The sequence below is a fragment of the Urocitellus parryii genome, chromosome 11 (assembly GCF_045843805.1).
Source record: "Urocitellus parryii isolate mUroPar1 chromosome 11, mUroPar1.hap1, whole genome shotgun sequence".
Classification (NCBI taxonomy): Eukaryota; Metazoa; Chordata; class Mammalia; order Rodentia; family Sciuridae; genus Urocitellus; species Urocitellus parryii.
Genome location: NC_135541.1, coordinates 59,453,025 through 59,476,098, shown reverse-complemented (window position 1 = coordinate 59,476,098; position 23,074 = coordinate 59,453,025). Strand labels below are relative to the sequence as shown.

The window sequence follows — 23,074 nt, the reverse complement described above, 5'->3', positions numbered from 1 at the left end:
GTCAATATTTATGATATGGTAAAGGAAGTACAGTGTAGTAGTATGGATAAATGCATAAATGTTTAGTAATAAGTGTAGATTGGATATAGCTTTTTCCAAAGTATCTTATTATATTGGAACGTTGTCTTGTGATTTTCAGCATCTTAAAATCAGGGAGCCAGGGTTCCACTAATAATTAAATTAGGCTGTCAGTGATATAGATATGGAAAATCCCGTCCACAGAGACACTTCAGAAACTGTTTTAAGTAAATGAATATATTTTGAATATGACTCTTCATATTCATTTCAAATGATGAAAGAAATAAAAGATTATTCAATAAATGATAATGAAATGACTTGCTCATTTTGGGAGAATCAAATCTCTGCCTCACAATTTACACTGAAGTAAATAGCTTATGATGTAAATATTTTATTGTAGAAAAAGCAAAGGTAATTTAAAAAGTACTATTGAATGTTTTTATAAGTTTAGGGTGAAAATGCTTTATAAATGTGAAAAAAGAACAAAATAAAGAAGGAGAAGAAAGTAATAGTTAACTGTAAAAATGTTCTGGAATTTAAGGAAAAAAAAACATACCACCAAGTAAGTTAAAAACAATTTTAAGTTCAAACATATTTATATTATACCAATGAAAGGCAATCATTGATAATTTTTTAAAGGCTCTTTTAAATCAACAAGAAAACTATTAACGTATAGGCAAAAGATAATGAAGAGCCATCAGCAGCAGAAGAAACACAAATAAATGACAAATATGTGAAAGGTGCCTGTCCTTTTGATAATTAAATAACTGTCTGAGCACAATTATGAAAATGACATCTTATGTCTCTCATATTGGCTTGTGTGCGGAGGGATGGGAAAATAACCACATATCATAAACTGTTAGATCTAGTCAATATCTCAAGGAGTACTTTGGCCATGTTGATCAAGATTCGTTTTTTGGAATGTTATTTATGTTGTTTTTAAAAAATATTCCTTACTACATTAAATGTTTTTTTTCCCAATTGTTGAATTTTAGTAATTATATATTTTGTACCTATTGATGTAATTTCATATTTTTACCAAATGGGATACATCAGATTCAGAAAGAGGAAAATTAAAGTATTACTTCCCTTTTGAATTTCATGTGACTTGTTTCTCTATAGTTACTAGACTCTATTTTGGCTTCAGGTTATGTTTTTAACTACTATAATTTTTTATAAATTGAGAATTTTTTTAACATAAAATGTCACTCTTGCTCTTATTTCATGACTTAAACCTTAAATTCTACTTCGATGTTACTTGTCTCATTCCAATTTTCTTTGTTTACTGATTTATTTTCAACTTTATTCTAATTTAAATTTTATGTTTATTATTGCCCCCAATTTTCTCAAACACATTGAAAATAGAAAAAAAAATACCTGTTAAAACACAATTAAATATCACTTTGAAACATTCATATTCAGCAAAGTTAATGAATAATGGAAAGTATCAAGTAGAATGTGAGACTGTAGGAACCTTCATGTATCCAGGAGGTAGTGTAGAATGGAGCTGCCACCTGGTAGTTCACGTTTAAATTAAGAATTTACATGTCTTTAACACAGTGTTCACATTTCTTTTATATATTCTTTTATATTAAAAGTGTCTCACACAGGATCATAAGGACAAATATAAAAATCTTAATTACAACATTATTTGAGGTAATGAGAAGTTGTTAGCAATCTAGTTTCTATTACTAGGAAAATGGAAAAGTGTAACACAGTGGATGGAAACTATGGGATATTATAGAAGCAGCCAGCAAAATGGGCATAGATAAATTCAAGTAGGTCTTAGTTTGCATGCAGTATGAATAAAATGAGAAACAGAACAAAGGCTATCGCAAGCAGTATTTACATGAATTAACAATGCAGAAAAACAAACAACCTAGATTTTGTTTTTAATCTAATTTGATATCTGTGTCTTATAATAAGGAATTAAGTCTTTTCCATTTAGTGTAATAGCTGATATACTTGAATGATATTTTCATTTCACCAAAATTATTTCATGTTAACTATTTTATTTTTACTTTGTATTAGTTTCATTGTCTTTCTCTTAAATTTGATCTCATCTCGTTGCTTTTAATTCCTTTAGTCCTGAATTTTTTTTTTGAAACCTCAGGGGGAATTAGCAGTGTCTTTTCCATTTCTATCAAATTCATATTTTTGAAGGTTACTAAAGTTAAATAACAATAATATCTTTCCCGAGTCTGTTCTACATGCTGACCAAAATAATATGAAGCCACGAGGCCTAGTATGTCCAGACAATTAATTTCCCCATTCAGAATATATTTTTTAAGAATGTTAATTAGCACTCTTACAGTAGTTCCCCTTATCTGTGGTTACACTTTCTCCGGTTTTAGTCACCCACAAGCAACCATGGTATGGAAATATTAAGGGAAAATTTCAAAAATAATTAACTCCTAAGTTCTAAATTACATGTCCAGGTGAATAGTCTGGGGAAATCTCATGCTGACTCCCTGAGAATGTGAAGCATCCCTCTATCCAGCAGGTCCCTAACCACCTATTATTCACTGGTAGCTATCTGGGTTATCAGGTTAACTGTGGAGGGGCTGCAGGGCTTGCGTTCAAGTACCTCTTATTTTACCCTATGATAGTGCCAGAGTGCAAGAGTAGTGATGCTGGCGATATGGATATGCCAAAGAGAAGCTGTAAAGTGCTTCCTTTATGTGAAAAGGTGAAAGTTCTAGACTTAAGGAAGAAGAAAATCATAAGCTTGTGTTAAATATTATTTTGAGGTTACTAGAATCTATAGTACAATGAGGTATTTTGAAAAAGTCAATATTCACATAACTTTTATTACAGTGTATTGTTATAATTGTCTTGTTTTATTATTAGTTATTGTTATTGATCTCTTACTATGCCTACTTGACAAGCTTTATTCTAGGTATGTATTTACAGGAAAAATGCTAGCATATATAGTGTTCAGTTCTGTACACATTTTCTGGCTTTCCACTGGGAAATAGAAAAGTATTTCCTGTGACAAGGAGGGGTTAATGGGTTACACTTATAATGACTTATAAATTTAATGTCATTTGAATTTATACATGCAAGGCTTATGGTCTTAACTCTCTTCCTAATCTTCACCCATGTAGAAGTCTGTCTTCTGACTTCATTATTATTGGGATAAAATGCTATCCTGAATATTTCCTTCACACAATGCATGGGTGATTTATTCCCTAAATCTGTGTATTTCTATAAATATCTTTCACTCCCATGAGTGAAAGATTTTTTGAGCTGGTAAGAGAATTATAGGGACACACTCGTTTTTCTCAATGACTTACACGTGCTATGTGCTACTCCTCTGTTTTTGGATGCTATACGAGTCTGATAACTATTCTGTTCTTTTTTCCTTTGTGAACTAGCAACTTTTTTTTTCAACTGAGAGCTTGTAAGACATTTCTATCAATGCTTTGATTTTCCCTATTGAATATGTATTACATCAATTATTAGAAACAAAAAAATCAATAAGGCTAATTTCTCAAAAGCAACTCCTAACCATCACTTAAATCTAAGACTACAAGAGTATTGCTCATCTCAAATATTAAAGTTGATAGATACAAAAGAATGAAAAATTTCAGAATCATTGATTCATAGTTTGAAATAAATGTGTTAGGATTTTATCTAGCCTCTGTGTCCAATGAGCAAGAGAAAGTTTTCTAGTGTATAGAAAAATAAGATTTTTTCCTTTCCATTTGCCTCCTCTTATATTCAGTTTTGCTTGTTTTTATAATATGTGTGCATTAATAGTTCTGACAAAGAGAAGACCAAAAATGATACTAGTATAAAATGGGAATATTTTCTTAAGTGCTGCATTTCCCTCAGAAAATGAGTAATTGCAAAAAACATCAACAGAGACAATTCTGTGCATGTATTGTTTGTTTCCGCTCTCCCAACCCCTGCCTATGCATCCTTTTCAAAATCTGATCCATAGTCAAAGGCACATTTTTCCTTTCAAAAAATCCTCAAAATAATACTTTGCAGCTTCAAACAGTTTAAAAATCACATTTCCACTAAAGAAACTTAAAAATAATAATACCCAGCATAAAAACTTTTTCTTGTATGACTCTTCTTTGTTTACCTTGATCATCATAACATTTTTCACCTGCTCTGTCTCATTTTTCCTTGAATACATTGCATGGACTTATTAAACCCAGGGTCAAGAATGTGAGTTCATACTCTGTGCTTTATACTCGACAATGGAAAAGTGGGAAGTATTATTCCCTTCAATACTGGACTGTGTTTTCATCTGTGTTCTTAGTTACTCCCGCCTATGTGAATTTATACGTGAGGAGGGATAAGTTAGATGCATATCATTCTTGTATTTTTAAAGATTCAAGTGCAAAAGAAATTCCTAAAGGAGAATCAAAAAATATATAATTCTGTACCTTTCTTTGTCCCTTTCTTTGCCTTTTACAGAGGATGCTAGAGACATCAGTTCCATGTGGAAACAATAACTCCATTACTTCTCTTGACTGATTGAACCCATTCTAGTTTCATTGTAGTTCTCCTTTTTCTGTCCCTTCTATTGACCTTTCCTTCCCCCTTATCTCTTCACCTGCATGTGTACCTTGGTGTTCACCAAAAACAAAACGAAACAAACTAAAAACAGATAAAACAAATACAAAACCACAGGAAGTACAAAATTGAGAAGGCTAATAATGACGATTTTTCTAAGTTCATTGGAGATTACTTATCAGAGGATTTCCAGGGCTATTGAAAACAAATGAGCCCAGCAAGCTGCATGGGGGAGAAAAAGAAAAAGAAAGCTTTCTGCATTGCTCCACCTTTGACATAGAGGGCCTGTTTCACAAGGAATCACATAATGGTTATAGTCATTTTAGTGTTCAAATTTACAGAGCAATACTGGCAATCATGTCCAGAGGGAAAAGACAAGAGTGATGCTGCTGTTAAAGTCTCGTGGCTTTCAAGTTGTTATAATCAATTTGAGCCTAGCCAATAATATCTCAAGTGTTAGGAAAAAAAGAAGGGAATATTTTCACTTTTTAAATTATTTTTTCTTTGTCTTCAGTCAATAGATTGAAAAACGGAATGCAAACTGAAGTCTTACTCAATTTTTGGAATACCCAGGTCTTATAAAACCTATAAAATTCTGATTTAGTAAACATAGAAAGTAATGTAACCATATGATTGCCAAAAGAGTGCCATTACTAGGGGCCTGGTATCACTCGTGAATTTGGAGAATTAGATGCCCACTCTAAGTATTTTATTGAGAAACACATTTTTTGACATAGTACCCTTCACTCTAGAATGCTAACAACAACAACTTTGTTTTTAAAGTCAGACTAATTATGAAACCTGTGTTCACCAGATTCTGTTTCTACACTAGCATGATTTAGCACATCTGAGATTGGTTTTCTTCATAAGTAAAATGGAGAAAATGTTGAACATTGTGTTATCTTAACCACGGAGTAATTTAAAATGTATCATATAAAAGAGTACCTGAAAAACAAGTTCCCTTTCTTTAATCAGGTTATTGGGTATAAATCATGCCGATCCAGTTGTTGATATAAACACAAGGCAACTAAATGAGTAACTTATACCAATTACAGGAAGAAGCTGCCCAAAATATAGTGGGAGAGGATATTTGAAACACACACATCTGTTTATTATTTCAAACCCCCATGAATGTCTTATCAAAATGGTTCAGCTGGACTGAACCATGTGGAACCCTAAGGATTCTTCCAGCCAATGCTGAAAACACACATAAGTGAAGGTGCTTCTTTGATTTATTTTCTCTACCTTCACATCATCATAGCCTCAGTCCTTTGTACTTAACAACAGTTTGGTTTGTGAGAAGAGGCAAACCCAAGGGAAAAAACCTACTAAGAACAACAACAGAGTGGGAAGGAAAAACCTAAAAGCCGCAATGTCCTCAGCTACATTCTGTTTAACTGAGATCAAAGGAGGAGTTGGAAAGAGAATGAGCTGGTCTCTCCAGAGATAAATGTAATGGAAAGGAACAAGCTGGCCCCTAGCACTGGAGTGAATCCCCTGTTCTTGAACTCTCTCAAGAGGAGACAGCTGATGACTATGTGGCTGACTCTCCAACAGTTAAGACTCCTATCTGAATTGTCCTCAACTAATTGTGCCTCCCTTCCTTGACAAAAGTGACCTCACTATTTTAACCTGCTAGAAAGCTCCTCCTTTGCTTCTCCCAGTCTTGTTAGTGGTCAGTACATCCACCAATCCTTTCAGGTTGGAACCTGGAAGCCATTGCTGCTTCTCTTTTCTCTCTAGCCAACTTGAAAACCCAGTGAATCTCTAAGACCCACAGATATTTTAAATGTTATTTTATTATGAAAAAAGTCAAATAGACAAAATAAAAATGTTTGCATTTAGCCATCATCCAGATGGCACATTTTCAATTCATAGCTATCTACTTTAATCCTACCCGCTATCTCTTTCCAGATCACTAAATTTTAATGTCTAAATATTGATGAGGTGAAGCCTAATTCTTCTTGACTCTGCTTTGATTAGTTCCTCCACACTCGTATGTTCTATCAAGTTTGCCTTTACCTGACTCATAGTTTACCTTAGATTTTAAAAATTGTTTTGAAACTCAAATATTTACCATGTAAAACATTTTGATAGACATTCTAAATCAGACCCTCTAAATACAGTTCCAAATTCTTAGTATGTGTTTTCTTTCAGTTGGACCATTCTTACTTTCATAGATTTTTTTGCTTGATAGTCTCTAGGCTCAGACCCAGTGTTCAACAATAATTCCAAAATGCCATCAGGGCTTTGAGTAAATGCTTTCCTTTGTTTCTCGACCCTTTTCTTTGCCTAAATCCTTGCTTACACTGAAATGCTTGACTCAAGCATCACTTTAAAAAAAAAATTTCTTAGTTGTAGTTGGACACAATACCTTTATTTATCTATTTATTTTTATATGTTGCTGAGGATCAAACCCAGCACCTTGAACACACTAGGAGAGCACTCTACTGCTGAGCCACAATCCCAGCCCCTCAAGCATCTCTTTTTTTCTTGTAATCCTTCCCTGCAAATAATTGTGACTTTTTAATACTGAACATGACCTGAATAAAAAATTCCCTTCTCTGAGTTTCCACTCTACTACTAAATGCCTCTTTTATTTTTATGTATACATTACAGTCTAATAATCTGGGTCTTTGTTCATCTTTTCCAGTAGCCCTGGATCCCAGTAAATTAGGGGCACTGAGTGGATGGCTTTGTTACTGCCTTTGTGCTGTGGCATCAGACCCCTCTCTACCTTATGATAGCTACCTTCCTGGCATACTGAGTTGAAATCCCTAGTTGCCAAAAAATTCTTGTCCCCAGGATGTGGCCCAATTTATTCTTGGGCAGACAGAAGAGCAGAACAGTATGGGAAGACTTTTGAACTCACCCCCAGAACCAGCAACTTTGAGACATGCAAGAGGAGAGGTTGAGATCTCCAAAGAGATCCCATGTGCAGCATGGACCAGGCAGGTCACTTAGAGTTTGACTCCTCCAGGTGTCAGGCAGCAGAAGATGGGTAGCTTGTGAGACTAGAAAGTACACACCTTTCCTAAAAGATCAAAATTGCTCATCTCAGTGTGTTAGACATGAGCCAGGAAGAAATTTGCTGAGAGAATGCCAAGTGCCAAATATTTCTTCTTATTAAGTTTTTGATAAGATTTTAAAAATCTATCTCCAATTTAACCATATTAGAGTGAATTTTTCAAGAAACATCTTAATCTAAATAAGCATTTTATAATCCCCCCCCAAAATTACATGTAGACTTACTTCAAGTAGGTATTATGACTAGGAAATTGTTCTGAACATTAGAAATAAGAACACAAAAGAAGAGGTCTTTTATTTTCCTGTATTATACCCATCTAAAGAAACTTTCTCCTTGAAGATTAATTATCACAAAGCTGGACACTGGAAAGTTTAATGCCATTTAAATAATTCATATTTATATATTACTTCACAAAGATAATTTCTTGCCTATCTCCACTATCTTGAGGGAAGTGAGGTTACGTTCAGATAAGTGGTATTTTACTGAACAAGATTTCACTAAGACCATTGGGAATATACCCATATTATATATTCATTCCAGAAGATTGAGAGATAGGAAATATTTTTATTTCCAAATTCTCAATAAAGAAGCTAAGAGGTCAAGTGTCCAAAACCATGCAGTATGGAGAGACAAAAAAATCAGTATCAATCAATTTTTTCCACCTATTAATATGTTACTTGAGACTAGTAAAAATATGTTGGAGTTAAATAACATATTCGTCTGTTAATTTATTTTTAGAAATATAGTCAGTCAAAGGATATAAAGTGCTTCATTTTCTTAGACTCTGACCCATACTTCAGACCTGCTGAGTCTTTTTCTCTTCATTTTTACATATCGTTTTGCAAGGATAGTCCACAGGGATGCAATCCTCATCGTTTTCTGTATTACCAATAACTGATCTGAGAGCAGTTTCTTTTAAAGTTTAATATAAACTTCTCCCAGTATGCTGTGAAGAGACTCAAATTTAGAAATATAAATGAAAACTTTTATTTTAATAAAAACTCAATTATATACATCGGTGTTAACTTACCTTTAGAATGTGAACTCTGACAGGAGGGCACAGATCCTGACTTTCTGATTAATTTTTACTTATTTCCCAGTATAGATATTCGCATTTGGGAATTGGGAAATTCCATAAATATTTGAGTAACTAGATGATTGAATCAAACTCAATGTGGGTGAACTATTTTTCTTTAACCTGATTTAGGTGCTCGTGTTCAATTTGTGAGTCACTCTCAATTAATTTTATGAACTTAATTTAGATTGAATGCTTATATACATATAGTCAAATATTCATATTATATAAATATATATATATACTTTCTGAATATGTAGAACAGATAACTGAATACATAATGTTATTAAAATATTAACTTTTCAGCATTTTATTGTCATATTTTTAGCAACTGGTTTTAAATTCCACCAACCTCCATATACTGTTTTGGAGAAGAGACAAATCCCTGGCCAAATACCAAAACTGAGTACACTGTTTTTAAGAAGTCTTTGATCCTTTAGGTGAGGTGTGTATTTCCCAGTCACACAAGCTACCCAACTTTAAGTTACCTGCCTGGTCCATGATGCACAAACTTTGGCCAGTTCAAACTCTGCTCTTACATGTCTCAAAGTTGCTGGCTCAGTCTGTGTTTGAGGAGGAGGGGGAGTTCAAGAGTTCTCTTACAGCTCTGCCCCTTTATTTACCTACGAATAAATTGTTACCATATCTTAGGGACTAAAATTTAATGGGAAAGGAATTTCAATTCAACATGCCTGGAAAGAAGCTATCATAAGAGAAAGAAGTCTTATGCTACAACCCTCCCCCCACCACCACACACATACACACACATACACACACACACACACAAAAAAAAAAAAAAAAACCTTAAATGTGAGGTCTACTCTAGCTCTGCTGCTCTGCTTCATTTTCTCATCCATTAAGATAATACCTACCTTCTAGAGCTTAGGTAAGGATTAGGTGAATTAATATTTATAAAGGATTTGGAAAAAAATATCCAGCTTATAGCTGTATACTATATGTGTGTCATAGCCACCCTCTGTATGTATTAAATGCCATATAACTTACTCTTTAAGAAAATAAATTTGATTTGATTAAAATGAAGAATAAACATTCAATGAATTTTCCAATGTTGACCTATTTGTTTAACAAAGTCCTCCATAGTTTCACTCTTTGCTTTCAAATTGGGCCTCCAAGGCATTCAGAAAAGTCTCAGTCATCCTTATGATCATAGCTTTGTCCAACATTGTTCTTCCTCAGTTTCACTCCTTCTCTCCGACTATTATGTGTCTCATATTGTTCCATTTAGGTCTATCAGTTTCTTAGAGCTGCCATAGCAAATTACTAGCAATTTGGTAGCTTAAAAGGCAACCCTTTATTCTCTCACAGCTTGGGAACTGGAAGTCTGCAGTCAAGGAGTCAGTCAGCTGGGCTGTTTTCCTCCAAAGTGTACTGGGAAGAGTCCCTCCTAGCTTCTTTCTAGGGTTCTAGTGACCACAAACCATCCTTGGTGTTTCTCGGCTTGAAGCTGCATCACATCAATCTCTGCCTGTCTTCACAGGGCCTGCTTCGGTCCAGATTCCCTCCCTTTTATATGGACACCAGACATTGGATTAGGACCCACCCTAACCAGTATGACCTCATGTTAACTTAATTATATCCTAAAGGTACTATTTCCAAAAATAGTCATACATACGAACTTTGTGGGGTTAAGAATTGAACATTTCTTTAGGGGAGACACATGCAGCCTGCAACAGGGTCTCATGTCATGTTAAAATGTTCTTCTTCTCCAGTCCATTTTGATCACCTCTGAGAACATATTTTCTTATCTACTTATTTCACAGATAATATAAATATGCTTTCTGATTTTTAAAAAGGGTTTCTATAAAGCAAGCTTCACATTATAAACTATGTATGGAAGGTGAGTTCTTCAGTATTTTTTTTTTAAATAAATGATGCTTTACCTTTAACCAGTTAATAATAAGAATTCTCAAATGGTGATGGAAAATAGTATGAATTCATGACAACTATACAAAAATAACATTTTAAATTAATATATCCACAGATGACAATGAGTGTGGAAATTTAACCCAGCCCTGTGGTGAAAATGCTAACTGCACTAACACAGAGGGAAGCTATTACTGTATGTGTGCCCCTGGATTTAGATCCAGCAACAACCAAGACACGTTTATCACCAATGATGGAACCATCTGCATAGGTAAGTTCAATTATATAACATAACATTTGTACCTGTCTATTACTGCATAATTTCTCCAGGGATTAAACAATATTTGAACTAAATTCTGCTGGATTAAATAATATTTGAACTAAATACCCTGATTGAACCCTAGTTGATAAATGCTTTTAGAAACTTCATTTTTCCTTATCAGTAACAAATACTTATTTATCCAAGAAATTAAGAAGAGGAACTATTTTCAAAGCATATTCTCTAGATACAAAAATCTTTTAACTTTGAGAATAATAAGTCATCCTAATCATGTTTCTAAAAATTACTTAATTTACTGGCTGATAAAATTAATTGTGATTGATAATGTGATAAATTAATAGACAAATTGAGATGCTAAGAAATTAATCATACTATCAAAGAAAAATATGGGACTGGAACTTAGGACTACATATGCAAATCAGCCAGGAATAATATGATGTTACTTTACATAGTTAGATAAAACAGAGGTATTCAAATTACTCTAGATCACACTAAAAAATCTTTGATTTTTGCTCTAATAAAATCCTCGTCAGCAAGCTAAGAAGTCTGGCAATATTAATAGTAACACATGATAAGTTAGGAAACAGTAGTCAAAGAAAATTTATCAGAAAAATGTCTGTTTCAAAGAAATCATCCAGTCTCATGTACCTATGCTTTACACTTTCTTACGCAAATAGGAAGATTTTAGTCTCTTCATTTTATAGCCAAGGAAAGTGAAGGGCTACTCCAGTTCACACATTTAAGATAAAGGGAGGACTAGAATCACAGTCTTATATCTAGAAATCCATTATTCTTTCCACAGGAGACTTAAATAGCTGGGCCATTTAAGTCTCACACTGAATCATGTAATATAGTGGATCAAGCTTTGCAAGGGCATAAAGAATTTAAAATATGAGAAAATAATGCTATTCTTATTGAACAATAATTTCATCTTTAATGGTTGCAGAAAATGTTTTATTGGAATACAGTATTATGATGTATTTAGGATCTAGGAATCTATGAAGTACTGCCCAGAAAGTTTATAGTACCTTTCTATTTGCCCTCTCAAGCCTATATTCTTGTCCCTTATCTGGATAGAATATCATAATGCATTTGCCCTTTAATAATTACATGCTGATTATGTAACTCTGTAAATTTGGTAGAAATGTTTCAATTAGCGAAGAAGCCCAACTTATTGCATCTCAATTACTGTAATTTAATACGATTTTATCTATGCTTTCAATTTTCTAACTCCTCTTGTCCCTAGAAGACATGTGTCTTCATCTGATCATTTTTATTATTAATATCACTCAATTCACAAAGGGACATATTTCTTCCTTCATATTCCTTATTAAGTGAAGAATTCCTGTTGTAGAAGAAACTGAATCCTGGACAGCAGAGAAAATATATACACACACACACAAAAAAAAATTGAATGCCAGCATTTTAAAGAGGTGTACTATATTTATAACGTAAGCCATCTTTCTTCTCCCAATATTCATCTCTGTTGAGATCCTGTGGAATGACCCTCAGTTTCTGCTAATTCCCTTTTTAGTTATTTTAAGTAGTCAGAAAACACAACAACTATATGAAAAACCAATACCCAGTTCCGAGTCCTTCTGTTGCTACCTGCTTTGGTTGATGGATTATTCAGTGGAAAACTCATTCTCTGGAAAAAATGTTATTTCTCACCATTTTCTGTTGTCCTTAAGGATTAAGCTCTTTTGAGAAGCTGTGCAGTTATTTCGTCTTTTTGCCAATCGGTAGTGATATTTTTTGTGCACAATGATAATCCTCAGGGAATTTGAACAGAGAACCATAAATCCATTTGCTTTTTACATTAGTTTAACCCATTGTAGTATATTGCTTTTTGATTTGAAAATTTAGCAGATCCCCAAATTTGATACCTCTAGTAATTAAAATCATTAAGAACCTTAGTAAGTAGAAAATGAAAGACTTCAATTTGGGGCAAGAAAAGACCCAAGTGAGATTATTTACCTTTAGTCCATATGCATATGATATTTTCCACAAATAGGATAATTTTGTCACAGAGGCTGTGGGTGAGATTTAACACTGTGCATATTTTTCTTCTCCTTGGAATCACAGCAAAACAGAACATCAGATACCCAGTTTCTAAGAGACCTAGATCTAGATCAACATTTCACAAATGGTGAAACTGAAGCATCCAATTTTAAGTGACTCCCAAGGCTCAATGAGTAGAAGCCACGAATTCTTTCTTTTTACCCTGTGCTTTACAGCAATGTTTACCTCTTAATTTGTTGTGGACTACTTTCTATGGGTATTCTATGTAGTTGTAGATTTTTTCTTAGTATTGGATAATATTAAAATTAAATTTGGTCTTTGTAAATTATTTCCAATAATTTTATATTTTTATATTTTCTTTGCCACTTAAAAATTGTACGTTATAAAACTCTATCATTAATAATAATTATAAGTATCATATGATCATAACCAGGATATAATCATGTTTTGAAAGACAATTATGATAAAATACCACTGGGTTGGCTAGTTGTAGGCATGAAAAATAAACATAACCTTACTAATGAAAAAATAGTAAATGAATTATGATTGTTAGTGATGTGCTTGCACTTAGTAATATTAAATTATTAGAATGAAGTAAAGTGATAGATTTGATAGTAGGGAAGTGGGTCAATTACTACACCTGTTCTGTGAATCCTAGCTTGATTAAAATAGTTACATAGTTGCAATTTAGCTTTCATTAAGATGGAGGAGTGGGTTCTCTTTCTCTTATAGCTTTGGGGATTCCAGGACATGTCAACCTAGAAATAAATGCATTAGCAACCTGTACTGCCAAACCTACTTATTAGGGTTCCTACTATGAGAAAAACATACATGTGAATAGAATCACTTGTCCTGATTTTCCAGTTCCAATGTCAGGTATCTGCTGTATCCTAGACATTACTCCAAGCACCCTCACCTGTATTTCCACATCTGTTATAAAACAGCACTCTTTTGAGTTAAAAGTATTTCTTTAAAGTATTACCCAAGGTCACATAGCTAGTAAGTGTGAGAATCCAGTATAAATTAAAGTCTTCTATCTAGTAAACTCAGTGCTTTTTCTTGCAGAAAGGTGAGACCACAGTAGATTTTTTTTTAAGGTTCAAGCCATTTAGGCCCTGCAAGAGATTGAAAGAGAATTTAGTGAGGATGTTGCTGCAAAATAATAAGTTATATTCCATTTGACCACACCAATGTCATCCCTTTACGACATGGGATTTTTTAAAAAAGATTTTTGCATCTTTACATATTATCAGATAAAAGGCGGGGGGGCATAAAACAAGATGCCAAGGATAGATGAAGCTCTTTTGACAGGCATATAACCAGTTGGGGCAGTCAACCCAACACTACTGGGTTAAACTCTAATAATTCTACTACTGAGGCCCAAAGTGATGATATCAAATTCAGTAAGCCTTACTTCATATTTTAGTAAAACATTATGGAAACAAAAGCATAAATCAGGCAGTAGATGGAAAATCATTGCTTTAATGGGAAATTTAATAGTTAATCATAAAGTTGAAGTTAAAATATAAAACTTTGCTAGTGTCTCAAGATATTGCTACTACTACTGCTACTGCTCTCATTATTATTAGATCACCATATTGTCACTTGATGAATTCAGAGGCTAAATGCCCATTTGATGCAAGTTACTGGGATATCAACCAACCAGGTGGGTAATGATCAGGGTGCTTGAACTAAAGCAAACACCCCAACTGAAACCCCAATGGTTATAAGGAGGCACAGGGCAAAGCTGAAACAGAGTCAGTTATTAGCACCAAGGTCTTAAACCCAAAGTACAAGTGAGTGGATGGAAATTGAATTCATAAGGCCAAGATTTATATGTTACTCAGAAATTGGATTTGGAATGAAATTATTAAGAATGTTGCACATTTAAATAAATGGTTTTGGAATCGAGAGAAGTCAGCACCTCATTTACAGTATCCATAGAAGTCATCTAAAACTATATAACACAGGTATGCAAAGAACATATTAATTGGCTCACCCAACAAAATATATTGTGCTATTTATGATACTTCATCCATCTATTAACAACTTCACTGGGGTGTTTTTCCAATTGGGGTGCAGCATGTGTTACTTTCAACAGCTGTGCTCCAGGAAAAAAAAAAGACCTATCCTGGCTTTAGTTCCATATTTTTTCTTACTTCTTTGACCTAATGAAAAATAATAACCCTAGTCTGCACTCCTGTCTGCACTGGTTTGGTCTTTAGCCCAGCCAAGAAGGCTTTTCTTGATAGTTCTCCATAGCCCTGGAGTCATAGTCAACCTGTTTGTCTCTTACTTTATTTCCTGTCCGTTTGCTTTTGTGGGCAATAGTTTCTGAACACACATAGACATAAGGGAAAGCAGGGTGAAGAGGCTACAGCAGCACTCCAGATTCTTTGGGTAGAGTGCACTTAGATTTCTACAAGGTCCAGATCATGAACTTGTCAGAAGAACCAGAGGATACTAACCTTTAAAATTGAATCCCATCACCTTTCCAGCTAATGGAAATTACTTCAAGAACATAGAAGAAGTTTTGCTGTCAAATCTGGCCTTTAGTGGTATGAGTATGGTTGTTTTTGCCTTATCGCAATTTCAAGCGATAAATTAGAAACAGCTGCATTTAAGATAACCAGCTAGATGTCACTTTAAATTACTTCTGTTTAAATACTGGTAAACACTGTGGTTTTTTAAAGATCAAATTGCAAATTTATTGTGAATTGTGCTGCTATGAACATCCATGTAGCAGTATCCCTGTAGTATGCTCTTTTAAGGTCTTCAGAGAATAGTCCGAGAAGGACAATAGCTGGGTCAAATGGTGGTTCCATTCCCAGCTTTCCCAGGAATCTCCATACTGCTTTCCAAATTGGCCGCACCAATTTGCAGTCCCACCAGCAATGTACAAGAGTACCCTTTTCCCCACATCCTCGCCAGCACTTGTTGTTGTTTGACTTCATAATGGCTGCCAGTCTTACTGGAGTGAGATGGTATCTTAGGGTGGTTTTGATTTGCATTTCTCTGACTGCTAGAGATGGTGAGCATTTTTTCATGTACTTGATGATTGACTGTATGTCCTCCTCTGAGAAGTGTCTGTTCAGGTCGTTGGCCCATTTGTTGATTGGGTTATTTGTTATCTTATTGTTTACTTTTTTGAGTTCTTTGAATACTCTGGATATTAGGGCTCTATCTGAAGTGTGAGGAGTAAAAATTTGTTCCCAGGATGTAGGCTCCCTATTTACCTCTCTTATTGTTTCTCTTGCTGAGAAAAAACTTTTTAGTTTAAGTAAGTCCCATTTGTAGATTCTTGTTATTAACTCTTGTGCTATGGGTGTCCTATTAAGGAATTTGAAGCCCAACCCACAATATGTAGATCTGAGCCAACTTTTTCTTCTATCAGACGCAGAGTCTCTGATTTGATATCAAGCTCCTTGATCCATTTTGAGTTAACTTTTGTGCATGGCGAGAGAAGGGGATTCAGTTTCATTTTGTTGCATATGGATTTCCAGTTTTTCCAGCACCATTTGTTGAAGATGCTATCCTTCCTCCATTGCATGCTTTTAGCCCCTTTATCAAATATAAGATAGTTGTAGCTTTGTGGACTAGTCTCTGTGTCCACTATTCTTTACCATTGGTCCACCCACCTGTTTTGGTACCAGTACCATGCTGTTTTGTTACTATTGCTCTGTAGTATAGTTTGAAATCTTGTATTGCTATGCCGCCTGATTCACACTTCCTGCTTAGAGTTGCTTTTGCTATTCTGGGTCTTTTATTTTTCCATATGAATTTCATGATTGCTTTATCTATTTCTACAAGAAATGCCATTGGGATTTTGATTGGCATCACATTTTGATGATGTTAGTTCTGCCTATCCATGAACAGGGTATATTTTTCCATCTTCTAAGATCTTCTTCTATTTCTCTCTTTAGGGTTCTGTAGTTTTCTAGACTGTGGAACCAACCTAGATGCCCTTCAGTAGATGAATGGATAAAAAAAAATGTGGCATTTATACACATTGAAGTATTACTCTGCATTAAAAAATGAAAATATCATGGAATTTGCAGGGAAATGGATGGCACTAGAGCAGATTATGCTAAGTGAAGCTAGCCAATCCCTAAAAAACAAATGCCAAATGCCATCTTTGATATAAGGAGAGCAACTAAGAACAGAATAGGGAGGAAGAGCATGAGAAGAAGATCACCATTAAACAGGGTTGAGAGGCGGGAGGGAAAGAGAGAGAGAAGGGAAATTGCATGGTAAAGGAAGGAGACCCTCATTGTTATACAAAATTACATATAAGAGGAAGTGAGGGGAAAGGGGAAAAAAACAAGAGAGAGAAATGAATTACAGTAGATGGGGTAGAGAGAGAAGATGGGAGAAGAGGGGAGGGGAGGGGAGGGGGGATAGTAGAGGATAGAAAGGGCAGCAGAATACAACAGACATTAGTATGGCAGTATGTAAAAAAGTGGATGTGGAACCAATGTGTATCTGCAATATGTATACGGTGTAAAAATGGGAGTTCATAATCTGCTTGAATCAAATGTATGAAATATGATATGTCAAGAGCTTTGTAATGTTTTGAACAACTAATAATAATAAAAAAAGACAAAACAAAAATAAATAAATAAATGCAAAAAAAAATTGCAAATTTAAAGTTACTGGTTCATTCATTATTAGAAAATATCTCTAAGAAATTGCAGCTGGGCTTCTAAACACGAAAGCCTCGGCATTGAACCAGGCATGGTGGCCTGCGCCTATAATCCTAGCGGCCGGCATGAGAGGCTGAGGCAAGAGGATCAGGAATTCAAAGCCAGCCTCAGCAAAATCGAGGTAGTAAGCAACTGAATGAGATCCTGTTTCTAAATAAAATACAAAATAGGGCTGGGGATGTGACTCAGTGGTTGAGTGCCCCTGAATTAAATCCCCCATTACCCCCACACACCAAAAAACCTTGGCATTAATTTAAGGTAATGATCTGGATGATTCAGTTTCTTGAAATCACTCTCTTTCCTGGAAGTGTATTTATACTATATTTATAACTTTAAGTCATATTTCATTGTAGTATATAAAATTTTGAATTCAGAATACAAATGAATTGAGCTTAAAACCTAGCACCGTTATTGTGGTTTAAATAAAAAATAAATAAATAAATAAATAAATAAATAAATTCTGTGCGATTTATTACTTTATCTTCACTTTATGATGATTGCATATGAAGAATCATAGTAAAAGTAAAATATGTACAAAAGTAATAAGTTGTGGTAAATTTGAAGGAAGTTGAATAACACATCTGCTACATCTTAATTTTTATGTATAAAATGAAGGTTTGGAAAGAAAGTTAATAATTCTTTTATTCTCCAGATTATTTGAAACCCAGTCTTTACAATCAATTTCGCTTAAGACTAAACAACAAATAATTTAAAGTATATTTTTAAATTTGGTTTTTTATTAAATTACACCTAAATGTTACATTTCAATGATGGAAATTATTTAAATGACTATGTTGATGAATCATTGCTATTCAGAAAGCAATTTGAGAATTTGGCCCATGAATGACATTTTCAGTACACAGTGAAAATGAATTGGCCAAATTAGAGTTCAAAAATATGTTGTCTTGTTTTCTTTGCTTTTTACCAAATGATAGGATGTTTCTTACTTTCTTGTACAGTTTGATATGAAATCACCAACCTTATGTAATACTGCTATCAACAAGGTAAACAACTATTTGAACACTAAATTAAAAAAACTAATTTTTCAAATATTTCCAGATATAGATGAGTGCAGTGAATCAGTTGTGTGTGGTGCTCATGCGGTGTGTGAAAATGTGAACGGTGGGTACAACTGCTTCTGTGAGGAAGGTTATCAGACATCCACAGGAAAGGTGCGGTTCATGCCTAATGATGGCTCTTACTGCCAAGGTAATTTATGTTATTAAATTTTTTTGTGTAGTCAAAGAACTATGTAAAACATTTACAACACAATTGTGAAGTATCAAAGAGTTATATTTCCAAGAAAATGTGCCAGCATTCATTTGTGTCTATAAAATGAATTAAGAAAAGGTTATTGTTTTATTTAACAGAAGAGGTAGGCAGCATGTTTTATGCATTTAATAGTCATTCCTTAATCCTTTCTTCCATTTTCTACAAACTATTATGTATTCTAAAATTGAAATGGAAACTCTAGTGTTAAAGAATATGATTTCATGAATTTTTATGAATGAGTGAACAAAATCATTGTCATCAATATGATTAGCTTAGGAAAATATTTTTTTAAACTTATCATGTAATCTATTTTTTCCTGCAGAAAATGTGAATGCAAACTGCCATTTAGATAATGCCTGCATTGCCAAAAATATTAATAAAACTTTAAAAAAAGTAAGTAGACAAGCTGAGTTCAAAATTATTCTCTTTTGCCATTTTGGTCTCAATTAAAATACTTCCAATGTCTTATCTCAAGAAGAGTAAGTATCAGTTGAACTTCAATCTCAACTTGTGGTAATTATTTACATATAAGGTCTAAATATTGTTTAACCATTACAAATAGAATTAGTTTTAAAATCTCCAAAGTGTTGAGGTTTGGAGATTTTAAACTTCTACAGGTTTAATTTATGTAATTTGTTCATTATTCAGTATACTGGAAAATTACCTTCTTCCTATAAAGAAGGTTATTAAATAATATAGTAAAACTTTTCTTTGACTCCTGATCCAATCCTACGTTCTAAGAAGACATAGTTGAATACAACTAGATTTTGTACTTCAAAGTGAATACTTCAAAGAGCAAACAAAGTCAGCCTTTCATAAAATTATTGTCATGTGATTGAAAATATGAATCTCAACAAGAGCAATCAACTATCAGCTAAAGCAAATTTCTCTTTGATCACATAGTAAAGAATCTTCTTTGGCTGATTAAAATCTAATTTAAGTTATTAAGTTATAATTTATCACTTAGGATATCAATATTTATAAGGAGTAAGGAGCTTAAATATTAACATATTTTTTGGTTAAGATATAATTCCATATTGGAGTATAGGAAGTTACTTTAAAAGTTATTTTTTAAATTGTCCATTCAAATACATTCTGTGTCTTTTATGAAGAAAACGCTATGCTTTTTAAGTTATCTACTTATCCCTTGAAAATAATTCAGATTTAATTGATGCATGTTTTGGTTTAAGTTTAATCTGGTAATTAAATATATATGTATAGGACAAGAAAACCAACATTAGAATAAACTTAACATATGAGTTTTATTCTTGAAAAGCTATGAAAGTCTAAATTGGATCCCTTGTCTGGACTCATTTTTGCTTAGATGGGACTGATAAAAGAACCTATGGCTTTGTTACAAGAAGTCTATAGAAATTCTGTGACTGAGCTTTCACCGACGGATGTAATTACATATATAGAAATATTAGCTGAATCAGCCCCCTTACTAGGTTACATGAATAACACTATCTCAGCCAAGGACACCCTTTCTAATGCAACTCTAACTGTGAGTATGTTGAGCTTTAACTTTTAATATAATTAGTCTTTACATTTTTCCTTACATTTGGGATTAGTGAAGGATTCCAATATTTTTAAGACTTACTTTCTTTTATAGGAATTTGTAAAAACCATGAATAATTTTGTTCAAAAGGATACATTAATAATCTGGGACAAACTGTCGACGAATCACAGGAGAGCTTATCTTACAAAACTGATGCATACTGCTGAACAAGTTACGTTAAGGATTTCTCAGAATTTCCAAAAGAGCACTCAATTTGATACAAATTCAACTGATGTAGGTAAGACTTGAAGGTCAATTTCAAAGCAGTAGTGTTTTCAAGCAAGCCAGTCTCCAAAGGAGGGATGGGTGTTTCAAACAGTGTTGATTAAATTGGTAGGTTTATCAATGTAGAAGTGAATAGCAGCGATGTATAGTGCAGGAGCTGTATGAACAAAGTACTGCACAGCAGAAAAAATGACTATAGAGGTGCTGCTTCCTTCCTGACACATCCATCTTTTCCCATCCCTGAATTGTTTAGCATTTAAATATACAGAGCACAATACCTTCCTGTTATTTGCAGTCAGTTATGTTATAACTTCTTAGAATCTACTTTGACCAAAGATAGTGACATCAGATCTTCTTAGTATATTTAAATATCTATTTAGGAACCCTTTGCTTTTTGCTAACATGAAGTAGTAAATATGGTAAGTTAAAAAGTTCCCTGCTTAATGCAATTTCATACTAAAACCATTCATGATCTTGGGTCAAATTAAGGATACCTATAAAGTTGTCCTAAGGAAGCAAGATATATTTTTTAAATAATCATTGCATTTTGCTATTACATTTTCTGGGTTATGGGTTATGACCTGTTATGTAATAGTACATTACAAAAATAATTATCAAGATTTCACCACTTATCAAAATTAGCTTTGTAGGCATTTTGATTGATACATGGGTGTCCTAAATTTCTAGATATTGCTTCAAAAAAGGTAAAAATCACCAGCTAAGGGAATTATCTCACAGTAATTTAATTCATTCACTCTTTAGATAGTAAGGTATGTTATAGATAACATACTCTAAGTAGATGTTGCTTATCTTGGGTTTCGTAATTATGTATGAAGGCCCTTGAATGCATATGTATTTTATCATTTATTTAACTCAGTATGAATTAAACCATGAGTGCTATAATGAAATGAAAAATTAAAACGTCATATTTTTAAGATACAAATTATAATGTTTGCTTAGCACTTTGAGACGTGCCTCTAATAGCCTCTAATTCCAGAGACTGGGGAGGCCAAGGCAGGAGAAAAGCAAGTTTCAGATCAGCCTCAGCAACTCAGCTAGGCCTTAAGCAACTTACTGAGATGGTGTTTCAAATAAAAAATAAAAAGGGCTGGGATTTAATTTAGTGATAAAGCACCCCTTGTTCAATACCCAATACCAAAACAATAACAACAAAAAATTATACTGCTTGGATATGTTCAGAATATGTTCATTTATTAGGAAGTTGAAATATAATAATGATGGATTAAACTGTCTCTAAATAAACAAATACATTGATTATGAATAGTGAGTAAACTAATTTTGGAGAATTTATGATTTTCATGGTTTTGTTTCAGCTTTCAAAGTTTTCTGTTTAGATTCATATCACATGAAACATATTCATCCCCATATGAATGTGGACGGAGATTCTATAAAGATCTTTCCAAAGAGAAAAGCTGCATACAATTCAGATGGTAGGACAATCTTATATACAATGTATCAATGAATTTGCAATAAAAGTTGTCATGCATTTGATTATATCACATGCACATATAATGTGTGTTTTCCTATATAAAAATATTTAATGTTTATTTACAGAATATCTGCAATTTGTATTTAAAAGTTTCATTTTTAGTACCTGAGGAAAATTTTAGCTGACCTAGGTCTTTATTCTTCTTCATGAAAACAAATTTGAGATTGTGTGAAACAAAATATAGATCATGTTTATAAAATACTAAGTTATTTAGACTTCTCTTTTCACTTGTCATTTCTTAGCCTTTGAATAGTAAACCCTTAACTAACCTAAAGACAGCATTATTTAAAAACTTGAATCAGAGAATGCTAGCACCAACAGTCAACTTAATGACTATATAATTTACAGATAATGAAACTAAGGTGCAAAGTTAATGGATTCATCTCCATGCTTATCAGAAACTAGTACAGAATCAGTACTAGATAGGAGGATGTTAAGAAAGAAATCATCTCAACAATATTTTCCCTGTCAACTAACCAGAACCAAACAAGTAGCTACTATTTAAATTTAACCATTTATCTGCTCTCTCAGAGCAGTACGCTTAGAAAAATCTCTGCTGATAGAAGAATTTTTATTGTAGTTGTTCTCATGTGGGTAAAAATATATTACCTAGGAAAATATGAATCAGAATATATCTTCAAATAATATGTGGATGGTCATAAATACAAATGAAAAAAATATACAAGGCACACAGAGTCTCATGTGTATACACTATTTCATAAAAAAAAGATGAGATTTCTTTCTTATTAAGAACATGGTATACATCCATTCTCAGAAGAAAGCCTTTTTGTTTTGTTTCCACTGCACTAACCAGGGATTTTTTTTCTTCATTCAACAATATTGTCCTCTCCATTCTTCCTGTCATTTTCTATACAAATGTAAGAAACATATAGTCATAAAACAAAGGAAAAGCCAGATGTGGTGGTACATGCCTGTATTACCAGTGGGTGGGGAGGCTGAGGCACAAGT

At 33.4% G+C, this 23,074-nt stretch overlaps 1 protein-coding gene across 1 annotated transcript in view; it reads left to right on the top strand.

Moving 5' to 3' along the window:
• Adgrl4 (adhesion G protein-coupled receptor L4) overlaps positions 1-23,074 on the top strand; it is a 102,877-nt gene that overhangs the window by 42,750 nt on the left and 37,053 nt on the right. The window contains exons 3-8 of the mRNA XM_026410009.2: positions 10,654-10,806; positions 18,600-18,749; positions 19,135-19,205; positions 20,137-20,316; positions 20,425-20,608; positions 21,930-22,046. Coding sequence (XP_026265794.2) covers positions 10,654-10,806; positions 18,600-18,749; positions 19,135-19,205; positions 20,137-20,316; positions 20,425-20,608; positions 21,930-22,046 — 855 coding nt within the window. The remainder of the gene's footprint in view (positions 1-10,653; positions 10,807-18,599; positions 18,750-19,134; positions 19,206-20,136; positions 20,317-20,424; positions 20,609-21,929; positions 22,047-23,074) is intronic.